The sequence below is a fragment of the Hemitrygon akajei genome, chromosome 6, assembly GCF_048418815.1.
Source record: "Hemitrygon akajei chromosome 6, sHemAka1.3, whole genome shotgun sequence".
Taxonomy (NCBI): domain Eukaryota; kingdom Metazoa; phylum Chordata; class Chondrichthyes; order Myliobatiformes; family Dasyatidae; genus Hemitrygon; species Hemitrygon akajei.
In genome coordinates this window covers 41,672,038-41,684,630 of record NC_133129.1, presented here as the reverse complement: position 1 = coordinate 41,684,630, position 12,593 = coordinate 41,672,038, and the positions used below count along the sequence as shown (strand labels likewise).

General features: G+C 44.2%; 1 protein-coding gene across 1 annotated transcript in view; it reads right to left on the bottom strand.

Annotated features, from left to right (window-relative positions):
• arsb (arylsulfatase B) overlaps positions 1–12,593 on the bottom strand; it is an 80,703-nt gene that overhangs the window by 13,904 nt on the left and 54,206 nt on the right. Inside the window, exon 6 of the mRNA XM_073048219.1 lies at positions 6,873–6,943. Coding sequence (XP_072904320.1) covers positions 6,873–6,943 — 71 coding nt within the window. The remainder of the gene's footprint in view (positions 1–6,872; positions 6,944–12,593) is intronic.

Here is a 12,593-nt window from a genome sequence, read left to right as displayed (position 1 = left end):
CACACCCTTACAAAAAGGCTAATATTCCTCATAAAGGGTATTGGCCCAAAAGGTTGACTCTATTCCTTTCCATGGATGCTGTCTGAGTTGGTGTGTGTGTGTGTGTGTGTGTGTGTGTGTGTGTGTGTGTGTGTGTGTGTGTGTGTGTGTGTGTGTGTGTGTGTGTGTGTGTGTGTGTGTGTGTGTGTGTGTGTGTGTGTGTGTGTGTGTGTGTGTGTGTGTGTGTGTGTGTGTGTGTGTGTGTGGTTTCACTGGAATTTCAACATCTGCAGAATCTCTTCTCTTTCTAATATGCTATATGCTAGGCACCCATTTAAAAACTGGGCAACACGGACAAGTTCCCCAATTTTAAACAAAATGAGGATTAAAGCCACAGTGCCCATTTAAAGAAATGCATTGAACCACTCACCCCAAAAAACTCAGTCTAGGGATCTTAGTACTATTACTTGTAATGTTAATGGCTGAGGTAATGGGTTTTCTGTAGCAGCATGTTTGGGTTATGATTAGTGATAATGGGACTTTTATCCAATGGGAGAGATGTTATTCTTTCTTGTCTGTCTAAAGCTGTTAGTTTGCACAAGTTTTGGGATCTTCAGAGTGGAGAGGCGAAGAGGAAGGACGTGCAGGAAGCGCTCTGGTCGACCACCGTGGTTGGTCCGAGGCCGAGGGTCGAGGAGTTCGAGGAGATCGAATGGTGGAGAGATTACCCAGCTTCTTGAGCTCCAACGATTTTTGTGCACAAACTGATAAACTCCGATAAGTGTGGAGCCTTAATTTTTTCCACTTTTCTAATTGCATTTGTTTCTCTATTAACCTCCTAGTCCCAGTAAAATTATAAAGTGTAATCATTTACTTTCATACTGTCTACTGTCTGATACTTTATGTTGTGGGTGTGTACTGGAGTGCATCACACTATGTCCACACCAACGTGATTACAGAGCAAACACGAGGAAATCTGCAGATGCTGGAAATTCAAACAACACACAGAAAATGCTGGTGGAACGCAGCAGGCCAGGCAGCATCTATAAGGAGAAGCACTGTCGATGTTTCGGGCCGAGACCCTTCGTCAGGACGAACTGAAAGGAAAGATTCCAAGAGATTTGAAAGTAGGAGGAGGAGGGGGAATGCGAAATGATAGGAGAAGACCGGAGGGGGTGGGATGAAGCTAAGAGCTGGAAAAGTGATTGGCAAAAGTGATACAGAGCTGGAGAAGGGAAAGGATCATGGGACGGGAGGCCTCGGGAGAAAGAAAGGGGGAGGGGAGTACCAGAGGGAGATGGAGAACAGGCAGAGAGAGAGAGAAAAAAAACAACTAAATATGTCAGGTATGGGGTAAGAAGAGGAGGAGGGGCATTAACGGAAGTTAGAGAAGTCAGTGTTCATGCCATCAGGTTGGAGGCTACCCAGATGGAATATAAGGTGTTGCTCCTCCAACCTGAGCATAGCTTCATCTTGACAGTAGAGGAGGCCATGGATAGACATATCAGAATGGGAATGGGACGTGGAATTAAAATGTGTGGCCACTGGGAGATCCTGCTTTCTCTGGTGGACCGAGCGTAGGTGTTCAGCGAAATGGTCTCCCAGTCTGCGTCGGGTCTCACCAATATATAAAAGGCCACACTGGGAGCACCGGACGCAGTATACCACACCAGCCGACTCACAGGTGAAGTGTTGCTTCACCTGGAAGGACTGTCTGGGGCCCTGAATGGTGGTGAGGGAGGAAGTGTAAGGGCAGGTGTAGCACTTGTTCCGCTTACAAGGATAAGTGCCAGGAGGGAGATTGGTGAGAAGGGATGGGGAGGGAACGAGTGGACAAGGGAGTCGCGTAGGGAGCGATCCCTGCAGAAAGCAGAAAGTGGGGGGAGGGAAAGATGTGCTGGGTAGTGGGATTCCATTGGAGGTGGCGGAAGTTACGGAGAATTATACGTTGGACCTGGAGGCTGGTGGGGTGGTAGGTGAGGACAAGGGGAACCTTATCCCGAGTGGGGTGGCGGGTGGATGGGGTGAGGGCAGATGTGCGGGAAATGGGAGAGTTGCGTTTGAGAGCAGAGTCGATGGTGGAAGAAGGGAAGCCCCTTTGTTTAAAAAAGGAAGACATCTCCTTCATCCTGGAATGAAAAGCCTCATCCTGAGAGCAGATGCGGCAGAGACGGAGGAATTGTGAGAAGGGGATAGCATTTTTGCAAGAGACAGGGTGGGAAGAGGAATAGTCCAGATAGCTGTGAGAGTCTGTAGGCTTATAGTAGATATCAGTAGATAAGCCGTCTCCAGAGATGGAGACAGAAAGATCAAGAAAGGGGAGGGAGGTGTCAGAAATGGACCAGGTAAATTTGAGGGCAGGGTGAAAGTTGGAGGCAAAGTTAATGAAGTTAACGAGCTCAGCATGCGTGCAGGAGGCAGCGCTAATGCAGTCGTCGATGTAGCGAAGGAAAAGAGGGGGACAGATACCCATATAGACTTGGAACATGGACTGTTCCACAAAGCCAACAAAAAGGCTGGCATAACTGGGACCCATGCGGTTGCCCATGGCTACACCTTTGGTTTGGAGGAAGTGGGAGGAGCCAAAGGAGAAATCATTGAGAGTAAGAACTAATTCTGCTAGATGGAGGAGAGGGGTGGTAGAGGGGAATTGGTTAGGTCTGGAATCCAAAAAGAAGCGAAGAGCTTTGAGACCGTCCGAGTGGGGGATGGAGGTATATAGGGACTGGACGTCCATGGTGAAAATAAGGCGGTGGGGGCCAGGGAACTTAAAATCATAGAAAAAATTCAAAGTGTGAGAAGTGTCACGAACATAGGTGGGAAGAGATTGAACAAGGGGGGATAAAACAGTGTCAGGGATTACAGAGTTGGCGGGGTCAGTGTCAAGTTCACCCTAGATGAACGGGAGTCAATTGGGGCATAGTTACTAGTTAAGTATGCCTCTATTGCACACTACTCAGTAGCTGGACTTTAATTGTACTGTATTTTCATTTAATAAAGGTCCTGATGTAGCATTACATCCACTGCACACTATTACTTCCCTTTGCTACTGTGAGCACACTGTAGTTCCTGAGACTTACTCACACACCTTCCTGCAGCCGCCCTAATGTAGTCAACGTTTGGTAGTGGATAATAAATGTTGGTTTGCCAAGACAATCCCCCGTGGAGTTTCATTCTAAAATATCGAGCTTAGAGGTTTCAGTACTGTCAAAATTCAACCATCTCCCTCCTAGCTTAGTTAAGATAAACTGTTGTATTAAGGTGTATCAATTTTGAAAGGACAAACTGAAAGATATTAAAATATAGTAAAAATAATTTACCATTTACAGGCTACTTGTAATAAGGAGCCATAGTTCACAGTAATTGAATTTGGAATTATTAAATTCTTCTTTACATATAAAGAGCAGTAAGTGAAATAATTTCACGGTTATTATGTCTCGGATTTGGACGTGTGCTTTCATGCTTTAGGGGTGAACTGCTACTCAGTGCCTAGGAATTGCTCAGGTGCATCAATCAAATCAAGTTTAATTGTTATTCAAACCATACATTCCTCTGGGGCCAAGGTGCAAAAAGCATACATGTGTATTCAAAATCATAGAAAGGAGAGAGAAAAAAAGAAAGAACACAGTCATGTAAGAAAACAAATTCTTAGTCCAAGTCCCTGAGCAACAAGTCCCGCAAACTGACGGTTCTTGGCAGTCCGCCTGTAATTCCACCGATCCACCACTGGAGGCAGCACCGATGGGAGAGGCCACCCCCAGACAAGACTGGACACCATGCCACAACGCTTAGGCCTAGTCCCAGCTACGACTGAGGCGACTCCGCTGCCTCATCACCCGTCTCTCCACCAGACAAAGGAAGCAGGCCTGTGGGTCTTGTCGCAAAAGAAACGTCCAAGACAGTTGTTGTAATGTGAGTGTGTTGCCTTTATGGCATTTGTTTAGTTTATAATATTTTCACTTTAGTAATTCGTTTGTTAGCATTTTTTAGTTAAAGTTAGGATTGTTTAAAGTAAATTCGTTGTCTGTGATATATCGCGGCATGCGATGACGTCACATCCGGTTTCATGGGGAGGAGGGGGCTCACATGTGCAAGATCAGCGTAAGAAAAGTTGTCTTTCTACGCATTTGAAACATAGTGAAGCAATGCCGTAAGTTCATGAGATAATCGATGTGTTGAATTAAAATGTTAACACTGATTGTTAAAAGTAGTGACGGTTGATAAGGTTTATGTTTTCGTTAGTTAAAGAGTTGCGGATAGTTTGTGTTGAAGTGTATTTAAAGCAGTCAATGGCGTAGGTAGATTCCGACTGTATGCTGCATTTTAATGTAATATAGTTGTTGTAGTTTACTTTTGCAAGTATTTACGATGTAAATGTGATATCAAGAAGGAAACAAATACTGTACAAATTTTGTATTGTTTTATCAACAGTTTTCACCATACGTTAATATGGAAGAGTGAACAGAAAACGGGTAATCTTACTGCGATCCTGTTTTCATTGACAACGGTTTACCTCAGTGTTTAGTTCAGCGTTCCCTTACACCTGAGCGAGAACACTACAGTGAAAAGGCGACATTATCAGGTGTTTCAAGTGCTGCAATGACAACTCAGTCCAGCATCAAGTCGTTGCCATCCAGCGACAGGGGCAGTAGGGCATCATCAAGTAAGGCATATGAGCACCATGGTGAAGCCATAATGTATAGTACCTTCAAGAGTAAGCAATAGATAAGGTATGGATGAATGAAGAGTCTATCAGGAGATGGAATCCTGTGAAAACTTTCTGCCCACTAGTGAGAAGCCATGCTCTGAACTTGCACATATTTCAGGAGATGCATTTAGAATATAATTGCAATTCAAATACAAGATTATAGAAATTATATTTCTATATACCTGCATTTGAATTACAATTATTTCCTGCAATCCTTCAAATACTTAAGGGAGCTGGGGTTGGGTGTGAAACTGAGAAAAGAATTTTATTAATCCAGATTGAAATACCCAAAGGCCCTCAATGCAAGCAGGCAAAAATGTCAGTGTTTCAGGCACCGGTATTCACTGAAGGGTTCCTCGTATCAAGGTTAGGTGCTTATTGTTCAGGCATCCCTGTGATGAAAGATATGCCTACTCAATACCAACATGTAAAACAAATAATGTGATAGAGTCCTCTACCAAACAGGGGCTTTGCAAACTTTTGCTGGTGACTACTGGTGCTCCCCAGGGACTGCTTCTTTTCACATTATATTTCAATGGTTTGGATGGCAGAATTGATGGCTTTGTGGCCAAGTTCGCAGATGATACAAAGAGAGGTGGATGGGCAGGTAGTTTTGAGGAAGCCAGGAGTCTGCAGAGGACTTGGACAGTTTGGAAGAATGGCCAAATAAGTGGCAGATGAAATATAGTGTATGGAAGTGTATGGTCATGCACTTTGTTTGAAAGAATAAAGGCACGGACTGTTTTCTAAACAGGGAGAAAAACCAGAAATCAAAGATGCAAATGGACTTGGAAGACCTTGTACAGGATTCCCCAAGGTCAATGTGGAGGAAAGTAAATGCAATGTTAGCATTCATTCTAAGTGGACAGGAGCAAGGATGTAATGCTGAGGCTTTGGTCAGACTGCACCTGGAGTATTGTGAGCAGTTTTAAGCCCCTTATCCAAGAAAAGATTGGTGAGGATCCGGAGGAGTTTCAGTAGAATGATTTTGGGAATGATAGGGTTAATGTATGAAGAGCGTTTGATGGCTATGAGGCTGTACTTGGTGGAATTTAGAAGAATGAGGGGGGAATCTCATTGAAACCTATAAAACTGTTGAAAGGCCTAGATAGAGTGGATGTGGAGAGGATGTTTCCTATAGAGGACGAGTCTAGGGCCAGAGGACACAACCTCAGAATAGAGGGATGTTCACTTAGAACAGAGGTGAGGAGGAATATATTCAGCGAGAGTGTGGTGAATCTGTGGCATTCATTGCTATTAATGGCAGTGGAGGCCAATTCACTGAGTAGATATTTAAAGTGGGGGTTGCTAGGTTCGTCATTTGTCAGGACATCGAAGATTATGGAGAGAAGGCAGAGGAATGGAGTTGAGAGGGATAACAAATCAGCTATGATGGAATGGCGGAGCAGACTTGATGAGCTGAATAGTCTAATTCTGCTCCTATGTCTTATGTATTTACATTTATTGTGTTTTTATTAGTATTATTGTATACTTTATCTTATTGTGTTTTTTTATGCTGCATCAGATCCAGAATAATTATTATTTTGTTCTCCTTTACACTTGTGTACTGGAAATTATATTAAACAATTTTGAAAACTATAGACATAGATCAAAGGATTGGCAGGGTTGTCATGCAAAAAGAGATTAATGAGACCAGACTATCAAGTTTAAAAGAATGAGAAATTATCTCAGTGAAACATAAGAGCCTTGACAATAGATGCAAAGATATTCATTCTGCTGGAAGAGGTGTTCAAAACTAGGAGTCAGTAGCTAGTAACTAATTTGCTAAACACAAAGTCAATCTTTGGGATTGAATAGCAGAGAAGGTTAAAGAGATTGAACTACAAAGTACATCAAGTCAGAAATCAGTGATCTCTGGATATTAAAGGAGCTAAAGGATGTAGGATTCAGGTAGGAAAGTTGTGTAGTGATAAGAGACCTGACGTGATCATACTGAATGACAGAGCAGGAACATGAGCCTGAATGGCCTGCTCTTTGTTTCTGGTTCTCATGTCCTTAACTTCTGTACTGGCTGCCCCATTACCTGCAGCTGGATGGATGCAGAGTGAATAGCAGGAAGGGATATTCCACTGTTGGCCTTACGACCAAGGATGCTGGTGACTGACTGGTGTACACTCATTAAATCACCCAGTAAGAGTCTTCTTTTAAAAAAAGTCATACTTACATGGAGAATTATCAACAAAGAGCTGGTCGATGTTATGAAGCAGTTCATTTCTGGGTGAGGTGTGTCCTTCACTGAGGAGAGAGAATTGAAGTTTACTTTTAAAGCCTACTGTACGCCTTAACATCATAAAGCCAAGTAGTTCAAAATCCAATAGATCTTCAAGCTATTTATTCACTATTTAAAGGAAGTATAGTGGTTGTGTATCAGGATGGGAGGTGGAATATTTGTCTGATTAAGTATCTCCATTAACGGTGAATTGCAATTTAAATAAATTTCACTGACATCTGACTAGACTTTTACAAAGATGTCAATTCCTCAGAAAACATTAACATCCAGTACTCTAACACTGTTTAAGTTGTGCGCTGTTTTTCCTTTTTACCTCAATTCTCTGGAAAAGGACACTCCTAGCTCTACTTTATCTTAGATTGTCATTGCTGTCTTAGTGATCAACTTGCCTGGGTACAACTGGTTCACTTCTGCTATGAAACAATTACTTTTCTTAGTATATTTTATACTATGTAACACAACTATTCCTTTGTTTCTCCCTTGCTTCATTCTTTAGAAAGAAAATGGAATTTCTTATGAGAAAAGAGAAATTGGTCCATCAATTCTGGCTATCAGAGTAAATTCGTTTATTTCACTATAACCCATTTTCTCTCACATCCCCCATCAATTCTCCCTGATTCTCCCCCCACCCATCCACACCAGGACTATTTCCCAAGCAGAAACGATTACATTTACTACTGACACAATGAAATATTGGTAACTTTTGATAAAGTGGAAAAAGAGCTTGGAATCAATTGATTCAGTTAGATAGATATTAAAAGGTCAAACTGAAGCTGTAGAAGAAGTTTCTGGCAAAGAGGAGGAGAAAAGGTAAATTACTGGAAAAAGACAAATATGTACTCGCATATACAGTAAAACTGGTTCAAATTAGTAATGATTATTGTGTGTTTGGTCCAGGCATCAGGTGGTTCAGTATACTTTTCAAGCGTCAAGTTAGTCCTCAGTGGAGTGTCAGATTTTATAGGTTGGCTTGGTAGCTGAAGCAGTGACGGGCTGTTACTGCCTGTTTACCACACACAGTTGATATTGTATTACACTGCTTGGGGAGCAGAGAGAAAGTTATACTCCATCTCAGCTGTGCTGAGACAGAAAGAGAATTAAAAGAGAGACAAAATAGAAAACACTCGGCAGACTAGAGCAGAGTAAAGCTTCAGGTCAATCAGCTTTCATCAGGTTATCAACCAACATGTTAACCATTTCTCTTGACACAAATGTTTCCTACATTTTTGTGTTAATTCAGGTTGTAAGCAGGGTTAGATTGATCTAGAGAGGTTGGTACAACTTCATGGGCCAAAGGCCCTGTGTTGTAGTTCTATGTTCCACCCAATGCAATTTCATTATGAAATAACAGAATAAAAAGAGGGCTTTAGCTCACAGTGGGATTACAATTTTTCCCCCAAAAAAATTATTTCAGCTAACACCCAGGGCTCTATTTATCACTTAACCATATAACTATATATAACCATATATAACTGGTTCCAGGATTTGCTGTACAAGGAGAGATCGAGTAAACTGGACCTATATTCTGTAGAGTTAAAAATCAGTTCTCATTCAAACTTTCAAAACTCTTACTGGGGTTGACAAGCTGAATGCAGGAAAGATGTCATCGCAATTGAGAAGTCTAGAACCAGGGGTCAGTGTCAATTAGTAAACCATTATGGTCCAAGATGAGGAGAGATACCATCACTCAAGATGTTAGTGAACCTTTACAGTTTTCTACCCTGGAGACTTCATTCAAAATAGGAATGGACACTTTTCTGGATACCAGAGGGAAATAGAGGATACACGGATTGTGCAGGAAGAGGTAAGAGATCAGCCTTACAATGGAGCAGGCTGAAAACATTACTCCTCATTACATTTTATTATATTGCAATCTTTTATTATCCCAAAACAGGTCAGAACTTTAGTATCACTTTACATTGGAACCTTAAAGCAATGTCCCAGATAAAGAGACGGAAGACCTTTTTTTCCTGTGCAATAAGGACTCTCCAAATGTGTTAGAACTGAAATTATGGATGCAGTGAAATCTTGAGAGGGTAGTTGCAAATCTGCCCCATTGTGAGTAGCAAGGCCAGCAAAGAAAATATTAAAGAGACCTGCCTAGGAGACATAACAGTCAAATAGCTCAAAAACCATTTAAATTAACATCTTTTTGACTTTTATTTTAAAAATTTGACTGTATCGTCATGTTTGCACTTTATCCATTGCACAGCACTTTGAACTACATTGCCTGCATGAAAAGTGAAATAATAAGTTATTATTATGTACAGTTATTATGTAGAGTAAGATCTGAGAAACACTGAAATTATAACGGACAAAATATTAGCAGCAGTGTTGTTCAAGGGATGATGCAGAATTAGAGCTAAGGCCTTGATTTAGGGGGCAAACGGCCTCAGTTTAATAAAGGTGTTCCCTCCAAAGAGTCCCACATTGAAGTACCTCAATAACAATTAACAAAACATTATTGCCAATGATCTACACAAATTTTAAAGGAAGGAAAGCAGAATTTAAATTTTTACCAGAAAGTCATTAATCTCTTTATTTTAAATGGTCAGCATTTTGTTTTTTAATTCTACACTTCAAATCCATAACTAATATGACAATTCATTAACTAATTCAGTAGCCAAGAAAACAACCTTCAATACAAATTAATAGATGGCAAGAACTAAACAAGCAATATAACACAAATCACACCAAGAAACAAATACTGCATTGTCATGAAACAACAAATTTCACAACTTATGCCAGCGATAAGAAACCCGATTCTGATTCTGGTCACTGAGCAGTTCATTTGCAGCGCAAAAGTCAAAGCTCCCAGTAACAAGGCTAATTCACACATCCCCAACACACTGCAAAACTCAGCTGTTCAGATCACAAGAAGGGAAGCCTTAAAAATTTAAACTTATGCATCATCACATTTCCATTTAGATTCTAATTCTGCAAAGGTTATGTAAGATTTACCAGGATGTGTAAAAGCTGTAAGTTTAACTTAGCATCAACTCATGTAAACCAAGTTCAACATTTCACAGTATTCAAGGAGAAAAAGAAAGTTAATTTTCTAATTTCTACACACTGTTTAAAATTGCCTCTCATGTATTTGCTTACTTATCCTGTGTGTATTAAAATAAGCTAGAGGATGGAATAATTATCTGGCCCTTTGAGGAAAAAGGCAGAACAGGTCAGAACAATAGTTGTGGTTGTTCTCCTATTCACCAGCTTGAGATACGGCACAGTAAGAGGCCCTTCTGGCCAATAAACTCATGCCGCCCAATTACACCCGTGTGACCAATTAACCTACAAATCTTTGGAACGTGGGCTGAAACTGGAGCTCCCGGAGGAAACCCACGCGTTCACAGGGAGAATGTACAAACTCTTCACAGATAGCTCTGGTAATTACACATTATGCTAACCGCTACCCTACTGTGCCAATGCTGATCATTTCTGATTACACTTCCTTTTCAAACAGCTGTTTTCAGGGTTTCAGTAAAATAATTCTCAGGTTAAATACATGAAGGATATAAATTAAAAAAAGAGATTGTAGCGATGTGCTACACACAGTGCTGAAATAACGGCACGCAGTCGGTAAGTCAATTCGAGACTAGTTTATTCAAACTTTGCAGAGCTGGCATTTAAATCCCTAGCGCCCGCCCTCTCCGGGCAGAAATGACGTCAGAGGTGCATTACCAAAGTCTCCCCCCGCGCGCTGGCTATTTGTGAGTCGGTTCACCTGCGCAGTAAGTGGGTCGCCACATAATCCCCCCGCCCCCCAGAACCGGCGATACTCCCCCCAATGTCCACAGTCTGGATCAGCCTCTGTTTGGGAGGTCTGCCTCTGCGCCACGGTGCCTGAACCTCGACCAGCTGCGCCAAGTCCACATGGGCTGGTTTGAGTCGGTCCACCGTGAAAACCTCCTCTTTCCCCCCAACGTCCAGAACGTACGTGGACCCGTTGTTGTTGTTCACCTTGAATGGCCCCCCGTACGGCCGCTGTAGCGGTGCCCGGTGTCCGCCCCTTTGTACAAACACAAACTTACAGTTCTGCAGGTCTTTGGGTACATGGGTCGGGGTCCGTCCGTGCTGTGAAGTCAGTACGGGGGCCAGGTTGCCGAGCCTTTCGTGTAGCCTGTCCAGGACTGCTGCGGGTTCTTCCTCTTGCCCCCTTGGGGCTCATATGAACTCCCCCGGGATGGCCAGGGGCGTGCCATACACCAGCTCGGCCGACGAGGCGTGCAGATCCTCTTTGGGCGCTGTACGAATTCCATGCAGGACCCAGGGAAGCTCGTCCACCCAGTTAGGTCCTCTCAGGCGGGCCATGAGAGCCGACTTCAAGAGACGGTGGAAGTGTTCCACCAGTCCGTTCGACTGTGGGTGGTAGGCAGTAGTGTGGTGTAGCTGCGTTCCCAACAGGCTGGCCACAGCCGACCACAGGCTGGAGGTGAACTGGGAGCCTCTGTCGGAGGTAATGTGGGCCGGTACCCTGAAGCGTGCTACCCAGGTTGCAATCAGTGCTCGGGCGCAGGAATCAGCAGATGTGTCGGCGAGCGGGACCGCCTCTGGCCACCTCGTGAACCGGTCTACCATCGTGAGGAGGTACCACGCTCCTCGGGATGCTGGTAGGGGGCCCACGATATCCACATGAATGTGGTCGAACCTCCAGTGGGTGGGTTCGAACTGCTGCGGCGGGGCTTTAGTGTGCCACTGCACCTTGGCTGTTTGGCACTGCGCACACGTTCTGGCCCATTCACTGACCTGCTTGCGAAGTCCGTGCCACGCGAACTTGCTGGAGACCAGCCGGACGGTTGTCCTGATAGATGGGTGCCCCAAACCACGTATGGAGTCGAAAACTGGCCGCCTCCAGGCTGCCGGGACGATGGGGCGAGGTTGGCCAGTAGCCATGTCGCACAGGAGGGTCCTCTCACCTGGGCCTATGAGAAAGTCCTGCAGCTGCAAACCCGAGACTGCGGTCCTGTAGCTGGGCATCTTGTCGTCTGCCTGCTGCGCCTCCACCAGTGCTGCATAGTCCACCCCCAGGGACAGGGCCTGGACAGCTGGTCTGGAGAGTGCGTCTGCCACGACGTTGTCCTTTCCCGAGACATGCTGGATGTCTGTCGTGTACTCGGAGATGTAGGACAGATGTCGCTGCTGGAGAGCCGACCAGGGATCGGACACCTTCGTGAATGCAAAGGTCAACGGTTTGTGGTCCGTGAACGCAGTGAACGGCCTGCCTTCTAAGAAGTACCTGAAATGCCGGATTGCCAGATACAGTGCCAACAGCTCCCGGTCGAAAGCACTGTACTTGAGTTCGGGTGGTCGTAGGTGCTTGCTGAAGAACGCCAGGGTTTGCCAGCGCCCCTCGATGAGCTGCTCCAGCACCCCACCGACTGCTGTGTCGGATGCGTCCACCGTGAGTGCGGTCGGAATGTCTGTTCTGGGGTGCACCAGCATCACGGCATCTGCTAAGGCTTCCTTGGCTTTAACGAAAGCAGCCGCAGCCTCCTCATCCCAAGTAATGTCCTTGCCTTTACCCAACATCAGGGTATACAAAGGGCGCATGATACGGGCTGCTGAGGGGAGGAAACGGTGGTAGAAGTTCACTATACCAACGAACTCCTGCAGGCCTTTGACCGTGTTGGGCCGGGCAAAGTGGTGGATCGC